Consider the following 18,831-nt stretch of genomic DNA (forward strand, 5'->3'; position numbering starts at 1 on the left):
AAAGTTTTTGTAATATATTGATGTGCATCATTTTTATCACTGCATATTTTTAATTTTTTCAACAAAATTACGGTAACACTGCCAAACTTAGCATCTGACAAGTTTTATATTGTATAACTGGAAATGAATTGAAGAATAAAAGGACGAGAAACAAAAATACTTTAATATGTCTAATAAAACAGAATGTCCATTTAAAATAAATGGATAATATAACGAACATTTTTTAATAATCTTCCGCTCATTTGTTAGATATCGACTACAAAATGACTAAGCATTCACAATTGTTACAATTGTACATTGCTCTGTTTCAAGATTAATACATTCGCTGAAAATTTATTGTAACAATACCGCTCACTGTGCGCTTATCAGCTTTGTATTGCAAATGCTACGGATAGAATTAAAATTAATAATACATTTAATGCCGTGCGTTTAAGTAACATTATGGAGATCGTGTATCGTCAGAGGGCAATTACGCTTTCTCGTCCCGCTCCCACGCCGATCCATTTGACTGTAACAAAATAATTTACATTTAACATTTTCGTAGATTCAAGCATGTGCTACGATGTACGAAAAGCGTTTACGTACTTGGTACATCTAAGTACTCCTCTATGATCTGTATGTACTTGTGTGCATTGGGCGGCAATTTGTCTAAGGAACGTACACCCTCGGTAGTGGATTGCCAGCCTTCGATCGTTTTGTACACCGTTTCAATCTTTGCCAATTCCCAAATACTGCCCGGATAATAATCTATGTCCTTCCCGTTTAACCGATATCCAACGCATATTTTTATCTCTGGTAACGTATCCAAGATGTCGAGTTTTGTTAAACATATAGAGGTGTATCTAGAATAAAAAAGACAACGATCTATATAGAGAGTATAGTAAAAGCGACATTTTGCAATGTCTATACGTAATATAACATCGAGCAGCTATTGGATGAAATACATTATTTTAAATAATAAATCATTTTACGCACCCATTAACTACAGTCGTAAATTTCAGCAACGGCAAATCGAGCCATCCGCACCGCCTCTTTCGCTTCGTGGTTACGCCAAACTCGTGGCCTCTCTTCTGCAACAGATCTCCCGTAGAATCTAAAAGCTCTGTGGGAAAGGGTCCGTCGCCAACTCTGGTGGTATAGGCTTTTACGACGCCGATTATTTCGCCGATCGTGCTACAAGGTAAGCCGAGACCTGTCAATACACCGCCAATACTACAATTCGAGCTTGTCACGTATGGATAAGTTCCAAAATCGATATCCAACATCGCTGCATTGGCGCCTTCCACCAAAACCTTTTTGCCGTCCTTCAGAGCCTGGTGCAAATATTGTACCGTTTCTTTCACGTACGGCCTTACGCGTTCCGCGTATCTGCAAAAGCATCAGCCGTATATCACAAATGTTTTAAATACAATCAAACTGAAGAACAGTCTATTATACATACACCTTATAACGCTCCAATTCAGATTTAACGTCGATATGTAAAGAGGGAAACATTCTCTGGTACGACGTAACCAAGGTGTTGAACTTTTGGGAGAACTTGTCGAAGTCTCCGAGAAGATCTCCAATCCTGAGCCCGATTCTGGCGGCCTTATCCGCATATGTCGGCCCTATACCTTTCTTCGTAGTTCCCAATGACTGCTTGCCCTTTTCCAATTCCATCAATCCATCAACCTGTTGGTGAAAATCAAACACTATATGTGCTCGATTCGATATTATAAGCCTGTCTTCCCAATCCTTAAGTCCCTTAGCTTCATTCTTCTCCAATTCCTCGAACAGACCGGGTAAATGAACCACTACTCCATTGCCTGCAAACAAAAGAAACCCCAAATGAATAAATCAATTATATAATTCGCGATATTTAACAGAGTCATTCATGTAATAAATTAATATCTATAGAAGAGACATAGAATAACCTATGAGAACAAGTGGAATAATTGTCTGTTATATATATCCATAATCTTAGTATCTTGTTTATCTTCATGAAGCATTATTCTACATTCGTTCATCTTACGTTAATCATTAAAATCATCACAGTGACCGTATGTTACTTTTTCACAAACCAGAATATCTATAATTCAATTAATTTTACTGGTTGATTTGAAAAAGTCATTACCTATTACGGATTTGCATCTGGGATTGATTATTCCACTAGGCAGAAGGTGAAAGTTGAATTCGGCACCTTCTACAACTACAGTATGCCCTGCATTATTTCCTCCCTGCGAAATTACATTAATACTTGAAGAAACAGGACTTGCCATTATTTATGACAGAAAATATCGCATAATTTGATCATTGGAAATCAAAATACGCGATGACTTTCCCGACAACATAAAAATGGCATTAAAACCTGAATGGGAGTAGAAATGTTTGCCTATTAGAGTAAAAAAATAAAAAAAATAAAAAAAGGTGCAAAAAAGAAGAAAAATGTAAACAAAATGTAATTTTATATCGTGGCATTTTTATATTATAAAGAATAAATTTATATTGAATGTCAGAATGTAACATTTCACATTGGATTTACTACATAATTTCTAAACTCTATTCAAAAAAGCAGTACATTAATTCCAATTGTAACATTAAGTTTTTTTTTCAATATACATGGATCTAACATTCAGATTGGGAAATAACACGTTACTTGTAAAGCTGTTACTTTTTTCTGTCTGTAATGGTAATGGTAATGTCGTTATATTTTTATGATAACAAATTCAACCATTACATTTATCATATTACTTTATTCCTTTATTATCTTTGTGCCCATTTAATAGTTTGCACACCTCTTCAGTGCGCAAATGCAGTCAATCAAATTAATGATTAGTTATAATAAATGCAATTATAAATTTTATTTATTTTTATATTTTATAATATAATTTAAATATTGAAAAATATATAGTTTACATACTTTATATTTTAAATTGCTTTCTGATATAGTCATTATCAATATTAAACACTAAATTTATAATACTGGCAATACAGTGTAAAAAAAAGTTAGAGAATATTTTTTAAAACTTTATTTTCAGAAAAAGTAAATATTAATAGCAATTTATTAACCATAAACACAATAAATTTTATGTGTGAATATATGTACTCGTTAATAAATTTCTGAGTAATGTTTACTTTCTAAAAATGATATTTCAGTACTCAGTATTGATAATGACTAACTATATTGAAAAGCAGTTTAAAACATTAAGTACAAATTATTTTTTAAAATACATTTTTCTGTACAAATATTCTTTACACTCACATGTATGTAACATAAATTATAAAGATTTTCAGTATTGGCAATGTGAATATTAAAATGCATTCTTAATAACATTAATATTTAAAAAAAAAAGTATTTGATAAAGATTGTAGATAAAATGTGTGTGATTGTAAATTGCAATTTACATTTCTATAAAGACAAGTGTTGTATAACAAAATAAAGATCTTGATATAAAGAATTAGAATTATTAAATAAATTTAATACAAATGGTCTTTATTTAATGCAAGCTCATGCATGCTCCATAATGGCAAAGCCTATTGGTGATTTGCCATTGTCTCCAAAGAGGTAGTGACCAAATAAAAATCTGATTGTGTTTTGAATTTAAACCTAAATCTTTGGCACAGAGAACAGATGCGCAAATCTTATGTCTTGACTATCTCTTAAAATTCGATATTAAATACTATAACATCAATAATTCATTTTATCATTACAAAAAAGTAACGAATTGTTCCCAACCCTGCAATTATTTCTTTCATAGAGATATGAATGTATATATACATAAGACACTGATATTACACAATTTTCTTACATTAGCCTAATTATCGATCAGTTATTCAGAACATTGATTCCGCGGAGTCGTTAATTATGCGGAGTGTCCTTGAAAAAAATAAAAAAAAATAAAAAAATTCCACATTCTTTCTTATGACACGCAACAGATATAGATTACAGAGAAATAAAATAATTCACCGTTTCTCGTGTCGTAAAGATATGACCGTGAACGATACAACTATGTAAAGCTTTTTTTCCACCTCGGGAAATACATTTCGTTTATGGCCATCAATTATGTAATATCAGACGTCAGGTTATACGTTTGCTGATGCTCGCGCGCACAGGTCAGATGACACACAAGCGTTTAACGGCAGCGGCTAAAAATATAAAAGCTATTAAGAATGGGACGACGTACTCTTTCGCATTTTCCGTATCACGCGGATGACGCCGAGGAACGTCAACTTTCGTGGAAATATTTTTAATGCTTCCTGGAACCGCGTGTCAGGCTAACCTAAACAACCCTCCCTGAATCCTCACTGAACGCGCTGTTCCTTGATCAATCATCGGGCGCGAAGAACCCGAGAAGAAAGACGGACGACAACGTTCTCTTCTCCGAGAAGGAGACGAGACCGGATTGTCGTCCCGCGTGGCGGGTGGAGAGGAAAACCCTATTTCGCGACGAATCGACCTTTCCTCGGGGGAAACAAGCCGCGTGATCGGAATTGTGGGAGAGAAAGAGAGAGAAAGAGAGAGAAAGAATGGCGTCATCGTCAGCATCGTCGCGTGACGCGAATTTCCGGAGCGCTAGGGAAACCGTACCTGACACCGGCAAACAACGTCAGCGTCCATGGCCAGCATATCCACGACCTTCCCCTTGCCCTCGTCGCCCCATTGCGCGCCGAGGACCACCGTGACCTTCGACACGGGCCCGCCGCTCACGGTGGACGTTCGTTGCTTCTTCCTCGGCGAAGCCGGGGCGCCGTTGCCGTTCGCTTGCGGTTGCTGCTGCTGCTGCTGCATCCTCGGATCGGGTTCACACACGCGAACACACGCGTACGGATGATCGTCGTCGGGTCACGCGCCCGCCGTTTTTAAGTCGCGATCGAGAAGCGCGTCGTCGCTCCGTTGCCGAACCGAATCCTTCCGCCTCTCGCCGAGAAACAGCTGACGCGGCGAAGCTCGTGGGGACCGGGACGATCGTGGGCGAAGAACCTGAAAGAATCAGCCGTCACCACCGTCGCTCTCGATCACTTTTGCTCGCACATTCCCCTTCCTTTCCACTCTCCCCGACGCCGCTCCTCCCGCACTTGTGCGCACCGTACGCCCCTCCGCGTTGTCACCGTCACGCGCCGAATTCGCGCGCTGATTCTGTAAAACCTAACCTAATCCGGATTCTAGGACTGGTTTCCATCGCTCGCATCGTGTGCTCCGTTTTATGCGCATCGATCAGCGAATTTTATCCACGAATAGTAATAGGAGTTCGTGGTTTCTTTCGCGTGACATGCGTGACCGTTTTTTTCCGCTGACAAGAGAATGAAAACAATGGCAAATTATCTCTTTAGGTCGTACCGGGTATGTATCGACACGCTTTTTGTTCTTAACGATGACGATAGCTGTCGATGTTATTGCGCAGGTTTCTTGCCATGTAAAATATCTGCGCAACGACACCGACAACTATCGTTAAGAACAAGAAGCGTATATTATTATTATTATTATTATTTATCATAAAAAAAGTGATGCAACCACGCTTCAGTCCTAGAGTGGAAACGACCTCGTCGGCCGACGTCATTACAATTTTCATATGAATCGTACGTTAATATTGCACGAGACTCGCGCGCACGTGACTCGAGTTTCGTCAGTTTCGTGCACGTCACGTTGTCTGGGAAGTGGGGAAACTCGTTCGCTTTTCCGTTTGGCATCTTGCCCCGATCTTCCGGACACGCATGAAGGAGGAAAACGCGATTCCTATGCGGGGCGATTTATTTCCGCGCGCAATGATGCAATCAGGGTCTAAATACCGAAGTAAATAAAAAAAAAAAGATATTTCTATAAGATCATCAGACAGCACATAATATTTTAAAAAGATTTATAAAATTTTTATAATAAAATTATTTAAATATTTTATAAATATTTTTATATCCTTAGATTGAATAGATTATGAAGATTTATCGTAAAAATATATAATATATTTATAAATTATGTATATAGTCTACATTTTAATAACATTTTTAATAGATTTTGATTTTTTTCTTTGTGTATATAAAATATCTACAAAATACTTATATATTTAAAAAAATAAATAGTAATAAATATTTATCATAAATATTATGTGCTGTCTGGGAGATAGTTATTCATTTATATAATAATTATTTTAATATATGTCTTTAATTTATGAAAATATGACATGCCACACTAAGAACAAAAAGTTGGACAACTGATTAAATTTTATTTAATTCAAATATTTATATATTTAAATTATAAATATATAAATAAGTATTCGAATTGAAGTTTACCTTTGAAAAAAAGAACTGATAAATGTTTTAATAAACTGATTACTATATCAGTAGCTGATGATATTTCATTAGTAACTGAATAGTAATCATCAGTTACTGATATAATAATCAGTTTATTGAAACATTTTATCAATTCTTGACTGCAGTATCTCTCGGAAAAAGCATACTGTGTGGATATTATGTCTATCAAGCATTCTATCTATCAAATCATTAAGTTAATAATTTGAAATAGACATAATTATATATTATGTATTTATTGTTTATGCATTTTTTGTCTAACTTATATGGAAAGAAACATTTAATTGAACAAAATTAACCTTTGATTGAATCAATTAAATCTCTTTAGATATAAGCAAACAAAAGTGGATTAGTTGACGCAAGAATATAATTTAGTTGGAAAATTTGGTAATACTAATACAAATTTGATTTAAAATAAAATTTAAATCTGATATCAACCATCAAAAATTTTGTTTTATATAATTAAAAATTTGATTCACTGAATCACATTTTCATATTAATATCACAAATATTTTCAACCATAATCTTTTGTTGTGTCAATCCATATATTTGTTTGTCCATATCTAAATAAGAAATTTAATTGGTTTAGTTAAATTTTATTCAACCAAACACAGAAGACTTAATCAGATGGATAAGATCTAGAAAAAGCAATGGAGAGACCACGTGGACAGAATGGACCAAAGATCAAAAATCACAAAGCAGAAGACCTTCTGGCTGTCCATTTAAAAGATGAGGGGGAGAATAGGACGTCAGAATTACAGGACAAGTGAAAGCAGGAATAACAGGACTCAATCCTAGATAAAGAAGAAGAAGAAAGAGTAAGTTGAATCGAGATCGAAGTTACCTTACATTGATAGAAATAGACATTAAAATTTTGTCTTTAACCTTTCATGACCCAAGTAGAACAGCAGGTCACGATAATTGTTACAATGACGTTAAAATGAATCGCAATTAAATGAAAGATGACTTTTAATAATCATTTTGAGACTATTTTGACGTTACGATGACTTTTGTTATTCTTAGCAATGCGCGTTGCTGCATTGTAAAATGTACAATTTCTTTCTAAACAATTTTCTTTTTATCAATATATTATTTGTTATCTCTTCCACAGTTTTACTATATCAGTTTATTTCTTAAAAAGCTTACAATTAATTTTGAATAGAGTATTTTCTTACCAAAGAAAAAAATAGCATAACATATATGCATTATAAAAAAAAATACATACGTCACTGAAAGTTATAATAAATTAGTTATAAGTTATTACAAATAAGTTGTAATAAGTTACAATAAAACAAAGTTACTATAATTTGTAACTTGGTATATCGATTTTTAATTAGTTTATTTTAAAGGACCCCGTACACGATTTATATGAAAAAAACGTTTTCACTTAATTTGTTCGAATTTTTTATGTTTTAGTATTTGCACCCCTAATGAAAAATCTCAATTTACAGAACATTTATGTCTAGTTTTTGAATTAAAAATATTTGAAGGTTTTTTTCATGACAACCGCTCATATGTTCACCTACGAGTGATTGTGCACGCGCGCACGCACACACACACGCACACACACACACACACACACACACACACACACACACACACACACACACACACATATTCACACAATACGCACACGCAGAGAAGGTTTGGAGTCATTAAATACTATAGGAGTGTTGAACCGTATGGTTCTTATTTCTGCTGACACACACACACACACACACACACGCACACACGCATGCACGCACGCACGCACGCAATCATCCACGGACATTCATATGTTTCAATATACATACGTGAGCGGATGTCATATATGAAAGACACCTTCGAATATTTTTTATTCAGAAACTAGACATAGAAATGTTTTGTAAATTGTAGATTTTTCATTAAGGATGCAAGTACTAAAACATATAAAAAATTCAAGCAAATTAATTGAAAACTTTTTTTTCTTCACATAAATCGTGCGGAGTTTTTTCTCCGACTCTCATTACTGCTGTCTATTGCATTTTAAATTTATATTTTGTTGTACAATTGTATTTTATACGTTTTCTGAATCTTGTATAAAAATTGTTACAATTATAAGAGAGATAATTTCTTAAAATATAACACACATTCTATCAAATCTATTGTAATTTTGCGCAAAATTTATTTTACGAGATATTAATTATTGTTTTAAATATTGAACATTTATATAACAATTTGATTTGTAATGCTTTTTTTAAAAATAATGATGGTATCGTCTGTTTTACCAACAAAATACATTTTCTATTTGTTTCACAAAATTATAATTCTTTTCATGTAATTAAAATCATATTCTAATCTATACGACTTTAGTCTATTTTTTGTTAAAAACAAGAAAAAATGAAAAAATTATATATTTTTTTATCGACTTTTACTTCAATATGGCGACAAAAACCGTTACTTTACCAAACATTTATTTTGTAGAAAAGTTATATAAAAGCTGTATAAAAGCAGAGCTAGGTGTAAAATAAATAATGTTGAATCGTAAAAATTAAGTTTAAAAATCTAATTTAAAAGAATGTAATGTTTGACAAATTGTGTATATATGTACGTGAAATATTGATATATAGGGATCTATATGCTTCGTAAATCGTCTGTGCGTGTTGCATTTAATCGATAAAACTGATTATGTTAGCCTCGCATTATATTTAATCTTCTCCCTCGTATTTTTTTTCCGATAAGCATTATTTTTTTAGCCTATCAGTTTTTAAATGATAGATTAAAGAATATTATTTATTTATTATAGAAATTTAATATGTAATTGCAAGCAAAATTATTTAAACTTTGGATGCAACTACGGAATAAAATAGTTACGATTTTGCTGATGAAATAAAGAATCTGTTTGCGTGACAGCGATAATTTGAAGGATAATCTACTGCGCGCTCGATATGTAAATTGCGCCTTTATCTATTGTTTTTTTTTTTTTATTTTTAAACGGGTAGCGAAACAGAGACGATATTTCTTCGTCGGTTCTTGTTCAAGCGGAACGATCGTCGGCGTGTAAAAACAGAAAAAAATTTCTTGAGTTATGCGCACTTGATCTACTTGCTTAATTGTGTTAATTCAGTAAACAAAATGTTAACGATACATTACCGGATTTGAAGCAGATTCAGTCGGATATTTCGATTAAAGAGGTCACCGTATCAATAATAATTACTTTGATTTTGTTCCGCAGAATCCGCTGACGTAATTTGACAACGGATTTGGCGACAGGAATTGAATGAAGTCCGTCGTTTCGTAACATTTAAATGAGATATTCCGTTGCAGACATTTCTTGATGTCTACTTTTAATCTGCCATTTCTTGATGTCTATTATAATTTCTAATTGCTCATTTACTACAATAACGATATAACTCAAAAATTCTTCTTAAGCTGCGCATGCAAAAAAATTCTAAGGGAACTCAATACACTCATTATCAGTAAAGAGCTAATTAACTTTTTTCTGTAAGAGAAGTTATCACATCGTTACATCAAAATCGCATTTAAAAATTACATCTATTAGAAAATTTTTTAAAACATTTAAATTAAAAAATGTTTTTCTGTGCATGATGCACTCATACGTTGTAGCAAGAGTGATATTTCATTAGATTATTTCATTATGCTACATCCTCGCTGGCGTTCTGCCGACAAAATTTGTAAGATACTTTGCTGCTTTCGACAGACTTGGCTCTGGAATAAACTCTTAAAACTTGGTAAGCATGCCGCTAACATTTTGCTCTGGATTGCAGATGGCCAAGTCTGTCGAAAATGCAAATTCTATCGGCAAAACGCCAGGAAATAAGATGTAACAAAGTTCATCTGTAAGCATCGTAAATCGTGTAGCGGAATTCGCGGAATCGTGTAGTCTACTGTTTCGGCTGCGGAAAATTTTTGATAATTTTGCAGAAACTGAATATACAACTCAATGGTTATCCCAATGTTTTACTGACTTAAATTGCTGATTGCAACTGTAATATTTATTTTAAATGTGTATACATGTATACGCATATACAGACTGAATCTTAAAATTGCAGTCATCTCTTATGATAAAGTGGTGGAACAACCATTAAGATTCATTCTTTACTCTCTAAATTTTTTGGAGTGGAATTTTATCTAAAAGAGTGGAATTCCACTCTAAAAGTGTGAAAATCCTGCCACTCTTTATCAAGACTGGCAGGATTTTCACACTTTTAGAGTGGGATTCCACACCAAAGATTTTAGAGAGTATATTGAATATATACCCATTACATGTTGTAGTGATCGTAACACATGATCATGCATTACGATCAATATTTTGCATAAAACTTATTAAATAATGATTTTTAGCAATAGCGATAGACAACAGATGTGGCTTTTGTGGCTTCTGATTGATTGAACATTTCTATACTGTTATACATTCTATCGCTGTTGTTATCACTATTCCTTCGCGTTGTACAAGGACCTCAAGGCTCTGCGCACAATAGAGAAATATTAGGTATTAAGGAATAGGAATTAAAAACTTTTAAATTAATTTTCCTAATGAATATTAAACGTAACGCACAATGGATACGAATAAAACGTAAGACATAAATGTGTTGTGCAAAATACAACATAACTTGTTTCATCAGATAGTATTTATTGAAGAAATTGATTCTGAATTTTCAATTCTCATTCCCAATATCTCTTCTTCCTTTATTGTACGTACGCAGGCTCTAGCGCCAAAAAGAGCCAAGACTTTCGCACTGACGATGGCATCAGAGAGTATCCTCGGTAGCATCGTCCGTTTTCGATAGATTTGGCTCTCTGTCTGGGAAAGGTTCCCAGGGCGAAGATATGAAAAAGAAGAGCGACAGGTTTCGAAATTGCAAATTTCCGAGCAAGTAGTAGTACGAGGCAACGGTTTCCCGATCTGCTCGCGTATCGTCTGACATAAGAGCGTAAATAGCTAGATAGATAGATAGATAGAGAAAGAGAGATCGCGTGTGTATCGGGTAAAGTAACAATATACCGGGGCCATGTTTCCCGCACGCTGTTCAATATTTACATTAACGAAGTGGATATATTACCGGATTACGATGACCCCTGTGGCTTTTTAATTATACAGGCCTCAGTGCGCCGGGACATCTGCCCTATAGAAATCGGGTCTCCCGATCCCCCCGATTGGCTCCCCGCTCCGTGTCGGCGATCCGTTTTCCTCGCTACAGAGTATCAATTACATTGTTATTACCCGGGGAGTAGCCGGAAGATGCGGCGAGATCGCAGATAATACACTGGTATAAGAGCATGCCGCAACAATGGGACAGGTACACAGGAGCGTCTACCGAAGCGTGGTCCCCGTCGTGCGAGCAGCGCGATAGCCATCGCGCGGTGCAACTATGCGTCTAATTTGGATCTGTCCGCAAAGAGGATGCGCCTCGCAAAAAAAAAAAGAGAAGAGGAGGGGTACGTGCCCCACGGGGCCCGGGCGTGTGCGCCCCGGCAACTCTCGCGTGTATCCCTCATACGTATGTATGTATTTATATATATAGCGAAGGGCTCGTCCTTTGAAGGATTTAGTGAAACTCTCGGGATGACGAGCGAAGCACGAGCCTCGCGAACGGGGAACACGGACTTCAGCATAGCCCGCATCCTCGCGGACGAGCTCCCGCCGACGGACGCCGATGTCAACGTGCGGAAATTTCGGCGCGAGTCTCCAGGGTGCGATTCCCCAAGACGGGGCACGAGAATCGGCGAACGCGCGAACGGATCGAAGGAGCGGGACGCGCCGCCGGGCGAAACGCGCCGCGACGACGCTCTCCTCGTCAACGGGGAACGACGACCGCGGGGTGGCGATCGCGACGGCGAGGATGCGACGCGGCGGACCGATCTCACGTGGCTCCAGTATACGCGGTACAGACCGCCGAGGCTGCCCAGGAGGTCCTTTGCCGAGAGACGAATCAAGCGACGAGCGGGCGACCATCCCCGCATCCCCTTTTCCTCGTCTCAGCTGCAGGTGTTGGAGGATAGGTACAGGAGGTGCGCCTACCTGACCAGGAATGAAGTCGTCGAGATGTCCGCGACGCTGAGACTGCCACAGAGCAAAGTACGTCGGCTGCGAGGATTGTCGGCCCTTAATGTCGCGGGGATGATCGCGAGCCACCGGGAAATAGCGTTTTGTCGATAAATGTAGACGTATGGACTGTGCGAAAGACTAAAATAAATACAAGGATAAATAAAGAAATAAAAATATACAGGATGTCCCAGGCTTATACCGTGACACCCGTCAACAGACACCTGAGTTCGTTTCGAGACGAAAATTCTAATATTGAAATGTTGTACATGTACTGTAATAGTTCTCTGGCAAAAAGAAATTCTACATTAATTTAAGAAATGCTACTCTCTAAAATCTTTGGAGTGTAATTCCAATCTTTTAGATGAAATTCCACTCCAAAAAATTTAAAGAGTACAAAAATACACATAAAAATGCAAGAATTGGAACAATTTTCTAAATTTGTATAAAATGTATAGTGTAACATTCAAATTCGAAAGTCGCATTGCGATACCCGCGCTTATCTCTGCGGATAAAAAGTGTCTATTCGCGTCTCTATTCTGTTGCTAGTAAATAAAGAAATTGTCCCGCTCCGTATCGATCGACTCGTCGCGATCGATAAGAAGCGCGATTAACGAAATTCGAACTTCTCATTGTGCTTGCAGATTAAGATCTGGTTTCAAAATCGTCGAGCGAGGCAGAGAAAGGAGTCGTTGCAGTCCACGATAACGGCGCGATGACTCGACGACGGGTGGAAATCGGCAGCGGTTCTGTTGGAATCCGAATCGAGACGGACGATTCGGTCGTCAAGATCGACGTTGCGCCGACGAATCTGGATCGCGATTATTCCGAGTAGCCCAATCTCCGGCACTGCGACTATTTATTTCGTGCTCTTCGATTATTGTACTGTAAATAAAATTATTTATGACTTTAGAGCAAGATTGTTACCATTATTTTCAGTCACGTAAGAAATCGGGTCCGCGCAACGAAATTCGTGAACGCGCGATTATTGAAAAAATCGCGCGTTAGCATTTAACGGAAAATTTTTGCACGACCGAGGAGAGGAAGGCTGCATTCGTTTCGACGCTTGTAGCGCTTGCATTTATCCTTGTTTAATGTTTGATAAACAAGAAGGATGCAATGATGCTTAAAGTACTGCAAGTGCCAAGACAAACGCAGCCGAAGGTCGTCTGTTATAAATCATCGAACGCGCGGCAAACAGCACCATAATCTTTCGTACGCGATGATAAGAAAGTTCCACATTACAAAGGAATTTTTTCGGGATAAGTCTATGATATAGAGAATAAAAAAAATAAACATGATTTACATCGTATTTTTCCGTTTCGCGAAGTGAGATTGAAAAGAGTATATTCATATTCCGTTCTTATATTTCATCTGAAAAATCTCAACTATTTTTAAGTAAACAATTTCCTGAAATGATTTAAATTCTAGTTTAAAATCACTATTATTTATTATAATATATACTGTACATACATTATTAATTGAATTCTCTACAATTTATTAGTTTTTGATGTTATTATAAATATGGATCTGTTTAATAACTTCTAAAAAAATAAAAGAAATACCCACCAGATAACGATTATATATTTTACAAACATATTATTTATGAAATAAGCTACATTTTTAAACAAAAAATTATATAAATTATTTTTAAAATAACCAAAATTTGTAAATCGTATTGTGTTACTCTATTTTTATCGTTTACATAAAATAGAAAAGATGTGATTTTATTCGAATAAATCGACTGAATAAATCGCTGGGCGACAAAGAATTCATAGGCAGACCACGTCACTGCTTTAAAATAATTTTACTGTTTGGATTAAATACCGATTAAGTTAATCAGAGTATGATCACGCGGAGAAAGAACAAGTCGGTGCGCGCGATGTTTTATTCCACGATCGAATAACCCGCCGTGTAATTTGAATAGCTGCCGCGCGAGGGCAGCAGAACACAGCTTCCCTATCGATGACAGCATCGTCGATCTTTCATCCCGATGCGCGTCGGCCTCTGCGTTCCGCGTGTACGTGTGTGCGTGCTTCGTATTTAATTTATACTTGGTACGCGGAGTTCTCGCACCCTCACGAGCGGTAATTTCTATCACAATAGCTGCGCGACGAATTACCGTTTTAATATAACAGATAAGGCTAATAATGCCGCTGCAAGTTCACGACGTTCAGGTAATTATCCTGTCTGGTTCGGGCGCGGGCGATTTCTTCCTGAAATCGCGCGCGACCTGGGGGAGAAAAAAACCGTCGTGGGGGTTATCCCGAATGTTCTCTCGCTCGCATCCCTTTTGTTGTCTTGCAATCCCGATTGAAATACTCTAGCACAGGGTCGAATGATGTTTTCTTTTGCATTCTTTTCAGCAAAATGTCGTGGAGCCAATGCAGGTTGATGCTCCTACAGAGGATAATGATAATGCTGAGGAAGAACCGTATATAGTAGAAAATCCGACTCTAGTATGTATAAGGATTAATTTACTCTAGAAATTCTATTTGTTTAACACAAGAATTCAGTTCTCATTCTATTCTCACTATATTACCTATATTTTCTTTTTGTCAGGACTTGGAAGTATATGCCAACAGCTATACTGGACTCGCAAAACTACACAGACTTATATATATCGCCGATCATTGTCCATCGTTACGAATAGAAGCGCTGAAAATGGCGATTACCTATGTCATGACCACATATAATGTTGGACTTTATATAGTACTGCATAAAAAGCTTGTCGAGGCCATGGGTTATACCCCTGGACTACCGGATATAGCGGCGCAATCAACTTCTCAAGATATGCCGACGATGGATCAGACATGGGTGGAGACTCGATCTAAGAAGGCTGCTCTCAAATTAGAAAAGTTTGACACCGATCTGAAAAATTACAAGAGTAACTCTATCAAGGAGAGTATACGAAGAGGCCACGATGACTTGGGAGATCACTACTTGAATTGTGGCGATCTCGTTCATGCTTTAAAATGTTATTCTCGGGCGCGGGATTACTGTACCAGCGGCAAGCACGTTGTGAACATGTGTTTGAACGTGATCAAAGTTTCTGTTTATTTACAAAACTGGTCTCACGTACTTAGTTACGTTACTAAGGCTGAAAGTACACCAGACTTTCCGGAATTGCATGGTAAAGACAACAATCAGGCGATAGTCACTAAGTTAAAAGTAGCGGCGGGCTTGGCGGAATTGGCAACGAGAAAATATAAAATGGCTGCAAAGCATTTTTTACAAGCATCCTTAGATCACTGCGACTGCCCTGAATTACTGTCCCCGGGAAACGTAGCTCTCTACGGCGGACTCTGTGCTCTAGCCACCTTCGACAGACACGAATTGCAAAAACAAGTTATATTTAGTAGTTCCTTCAAATTGTTTCTAGAATTAGAACCCCAACTTCGAGATATAATTTTTAAATTTTACGAATCAAAATATGCATCTTGTTTGAAGTTGCTCGACGAGATAAAGGATAATATTCTCTTGGATATGTACATAGCGCCTCACGTAAACCTGTTGTATACGCAAATTCGAAATAGGGCCTTGATACAATACTTTAGTCCTTACTTAAGCGCGGACATGAGACGAATGGCGACTGCATTCAATAGAACTGTATCCGAATTAGAAGATGAGCTGATGCAACTTATTCTCGACGGTCAGATTCAAGCTCGTATAGATTCTCACAACAAGGTGAGGGCTGTTTATTTATATATAACATTTTATATTTTTTAAATTTTATTTTTAAATATATATCTACATAATGTAAATAGATATATTTTAACAAATTATCGGGAAATATACAGAACTAACTGCGTAATTGATACTATTTTTACAGATTTTGTATGCAAAGGACGTCGATCAACGTAGCACTACTTTTGAAAAATCTATGAGCGTTGGAAAGGATTATCAGAGGCGTACTCGTATGTTGATTCTAAGAGCCGCGATGTTGAAACAACAAATTCACGTGAAGGTAAACTGAAAAGAAAGCTTTTCGTGATTATATTCATCCATTGTTACCAAAGTTGCCACATGAAAAAATTTCTAATTGGTATTTTATTATCATAGAAGATTTTTTAAGAAGATAAAAAGTTTTAGGCAAATTTTAGAGGAAAAAATATAAAGATCTATAGTATTTTTTAGGTATTGTTAATCTATAAATACATTAATTTTTTAATACATTTATAATAAATATAACTGAACTGATAATTTTGATTGTTATATACGTATCAGTTGTATAAACTTATTAAGAAATATCTCTATTACTTTATTTAAAAATGCATTGTTTTGTTATGATAGAGTCCTCAACGCGACAGCACACAAGGAGGTGAAATGTCAGTTGCACCTGGAAATGGCACTTTAGCGGTAAAAAATTAAAATTATACGCGCGTTGACGTCTCACTCCGGATGAAGCAAATTTATATGCGTATCTCTCTCTTTCAACTGCCATGTCCATCTAGGTATGAGATAAGATTTCACTATCACATTTGACATTGTGTTATTTCTGCAAAGTCAATGACCCGTACCTCATTTTCCACATATAATATATATGGCATGTATATATATATAAATATAAATATATTATCGCTTTGTTGCGTTGTTTTGAAAGAACAAAGTGATTTTATCTTCAGTATAACGATAATAGAATCATAAAAGAGGAAAATGTGTAACATAAACTAACTTCCCGACTAATTAACATACCGATGTGGTCTCTTTTGCAACAAAATTATACCGAGAAACTGTAAATCTTAAGTTCCTCTGTATACAAGCGATGTGAATAAACCTAAGACTTTAACATATTCTGCTGGGATTTAGAATAATTATAAATAAATTCATTTATATTACAGTTTTATGCAGATCTATCATCCTTTTAAAATTTATTTTGTTTTCACATTTCTAATCTCCTAATCCAATGGAAGTGGTAAGACAATTTTGACTTGTAATATTTTTAATTTTTTATATGAGCGATATTTTTGCAGTATTTTATCGAGCGAATAAAAATTTTTATATGATAAAATATATAATTGTTATATGAGTTCGAGTAATAAGTGTTGTAACTAAAATTTAAATAAGATTTTGTATATAGCATAAGATTTTGGTCTATTTTTTTTATATAGCCAACTTCTTGCACAGTTTTTCTTTTTTCTTTTTTCCTCTACAAATTAAAATACTTACAAAATTAAATTAGGCGTGATCAGTTTTAAATTTTGCAGTTGACAATTCATAAATTTAATTGGCCTTAATCAGTCGGTTTTTTTTTTTTTTAGAGAGAGAAGGTGAAAAGATCCGTGTAAGAAGTTCAATTGAAAAGTATGGCCCAATTATTCTTTTTTGACAGTACTACATTCCGAGGAAAACTTTAGCCTCCCAGGAAAAATTTTATGTGAACATTATCTTTCGTCTAATTTCATTAAGCCTTTGTTATTATTAATTGAAATTATATTTATTTTACATAAGTAATCATAATTTGAAAAAAAATAAACGAAAAAAATTAATAAGATTTTAAGTTTTATAGTTAGTAATTCATAAATTTAATCAGTCAATTTGTAGGACCGTTATCACCATTTACAATTAGCTTGATTAGCTAATTAAATTTAACAATAACTAACTGCAAAACTTAATTGTTATTTGTCCATTTTCTAATTATAATTTATTCATATAAAGTATAACACTTTAAATTAATAATTTTTTAATTAAAATTATTAAAAAATTAAATTAGATATCAATTTTAAATTTTGCAGTTGACAATTTAATGAATTTAACTGATCAATTAAATTACTCGGAGTTGGTAAGGCCGATTCTTATGTTCGTCTTTTTTGTAGCTGAACTTATATGGTTCATCTTTCCTATTTTTTCTTTCCTTTTTTGTTTTACATTTGTTTTATATCAATTACGTTAATCAAAGTTTGATGGAAAGAGAAAATTGACCAATCGCATTAATCAGTTGATCGAATTCTTCAAATGCGATTGGTCAATTCTCTTTCTGTCCGAGAGATCTCGAACCGATTTTTAGCATAAACAGAAAACCTGAATACTGAGATTCCACGTCTCAATATCGGTTCTCCCGTCTTCATTCGGCGCGATCCAAAATTTTTATTTATCTGCAACGACCTTATTTGTCAAACAAATTGCTCAGTTTTGTCAATTTTCATCAAATTGTTAAAGAACAGACCTAGGTAGACCACAAGCGCGCACGTTTCGCGGTTTCGCGGATCCGGAAGTGACTGTTTTCCACCGCGCCGCGAGTGGCCGCGAGGGATATAGGTCGCGCCGAGTGCACGTAGTGGTACGAGTGCAAGTTCCAATCGATATGGACGACGGCGGCCACGTACGGGGTCTCGTCGATCATGTATAAACAAGCCAAGTGTGCTTTCTGACGCGCGAGTGAACGGACGAACTGGAGATATCGGCCGCAGGCGTCAGCACGCCAGGCACTCTCGTACCGCACGACCGACGACGACGACGTCCGTCGTTCTCTCGCGTGATCGCTGACCGCTCTCTCGCGACCGGATGTGTCGTCATGCCGTGTTGGC

General features: G+C 36.0%; 3 protein-coding genes across 4 annotated transcripts; 2 read left to right on the plus strand and 1 right to left on the minus strand.

Annotated features, from left to right (window-relative positions):
• Positions 1 to 142: 142 nt before the first annotated feature.
• On the minus strand, positions 143 to 5,055 carry LOC105196342 (adenylosuccinate synthetase). Of its 2 annotated transcripts, XM_039452928.1 has the most exons (7): positions 4,568 to 5,055; positions 4,069 to 4,125; positions 2,114 to 2,216; positions 1,442 to 1,805; positions 976 to 1,368; positions 586 to 842; positions 143 to 508 (listed from the first exon to the last, which is right to left on the minus strand). In XM_039452928.1, the coding sequence occupies exons 1-7, from the start codon at positions 4,766 to 4,768 to the stop codon at positions 459 to 461; spliced, it is 1,425 nt and encodes a 474-aa protein (XP_039308862.1). In that variant the 5' UTR covers positions 4,769 to 5,055; the 3' UTR covers positions 143 to 458. The 2 variants fall into 2 exon arrangements, with proteins under 2 accessions (XP_039308862.1, XP_011160549.1); XM_011162247.3 differs by lacking the exon at positions 4,069 to 4,125 and having other exon boundaries at positions 4,568 to 5,050.
• Positions 5,056 to 10,480: 5,425 nt separating this feature from the next.
• On the plus strand, positions 10,481 to 13,218 carry LOC105196349 (homeobox protein MSX-2). The gene is given in 3 exon segments (XM_011162259.3): positions 10,481 to 11,754; positions 11,757 to 12,337; positions 12,949 to 13,218. Coding segments are annotated over 3 exon segments (780 nt in total). The 5' UTR covers positions 10,481 to 11,630; the 3' UTR covers positions 13,024 to 13,218.
• A 1,074-nt stretch (positions 13,219 to 14,292) lies between these two features.
• LOC105196356 (COP9 signalosome complex subunit 1) lies at positions 14,293 to 17,150 on the plus strand. The gene is made up of 5 exons (XM_011162271.3): positions 14,293 to 14,481; positions 14,671 to 14,763; positions 14,867 to 15,991; positions 16,137 to 16,271; positions 16,598 to 17,150. Exons 1-5 carry the CDS (start codon positions 14,455 to 14,457, stop codon positions 16,673 to 16,675), a joined length of 1,458 nt encoding a protein of 485 aa, XP_011160573.1. The 5' UTR covers positions 14,293 to 14,454; the 3' UTR covers positions 16,676 to 17,150.
• Positions 17,151 to 18,831: the final 1,681 nt, after the last annotated feature.

Source organism: Solenopsis invicta, chromosome 8 (assembly GCF_016802725.1).
Source record: "Solenopsis invicta isolate M01_SB chromosome 8, UNIL_Sinv_3.0, whole genome shotgun sequence".
In the NCBI taxonomy this organism is placed as follows: Eukaryota; Metazoa; Arthropoda; class Insecta; order Hymenoptera; family Formicidae; genus Solenopsis; species Solenopsis invicta.

Bases quoted from the DNA above. Each gene is read 5' to 3' on its own strand.
- LOC105196356 (XM_011162271.3), top strand. From the start codon at position 14,455: ATGCCGCTGCAAGTTCACGACGTTCAG. The intron at 14,764-14,866 runs GTATGTATAAGG...TCTTTTTGTCAG, and splicing joins TAGTAGAAAATCCGACTCTA to GACTTGGAAGTATATGCCAA. The intron at 16,272-16,597 runs GTAAACTGAAAA...TTGTTATGATAG, and splicing joins AACAACAAATTCACGTGAAG to AGTCCTCAACGCGACAGCAC.
- LOC105196342 (XM_039452928.1), bottom strand. From the start codon at position 4,768: ATGCAGCAGCAGCAGCAGCAACCGCAAGCGAACGGCAACGGCGCCCCG. The intron at 4,126-4,567 runs GTACGGTTTCCC...TTATATTTTTAG, and splicing joins ACGTTGTTTGCCGGTGTCAG to CCGCTGCCGTTAAACGCTTG. The intron at 2,217-4,068 runs GTATAACCTGAC...GTAATTTCGCAG, and splicing joins GCGCGCGAGCATCAGCAAAC to GGAGGAAATAATGCAGGGCA.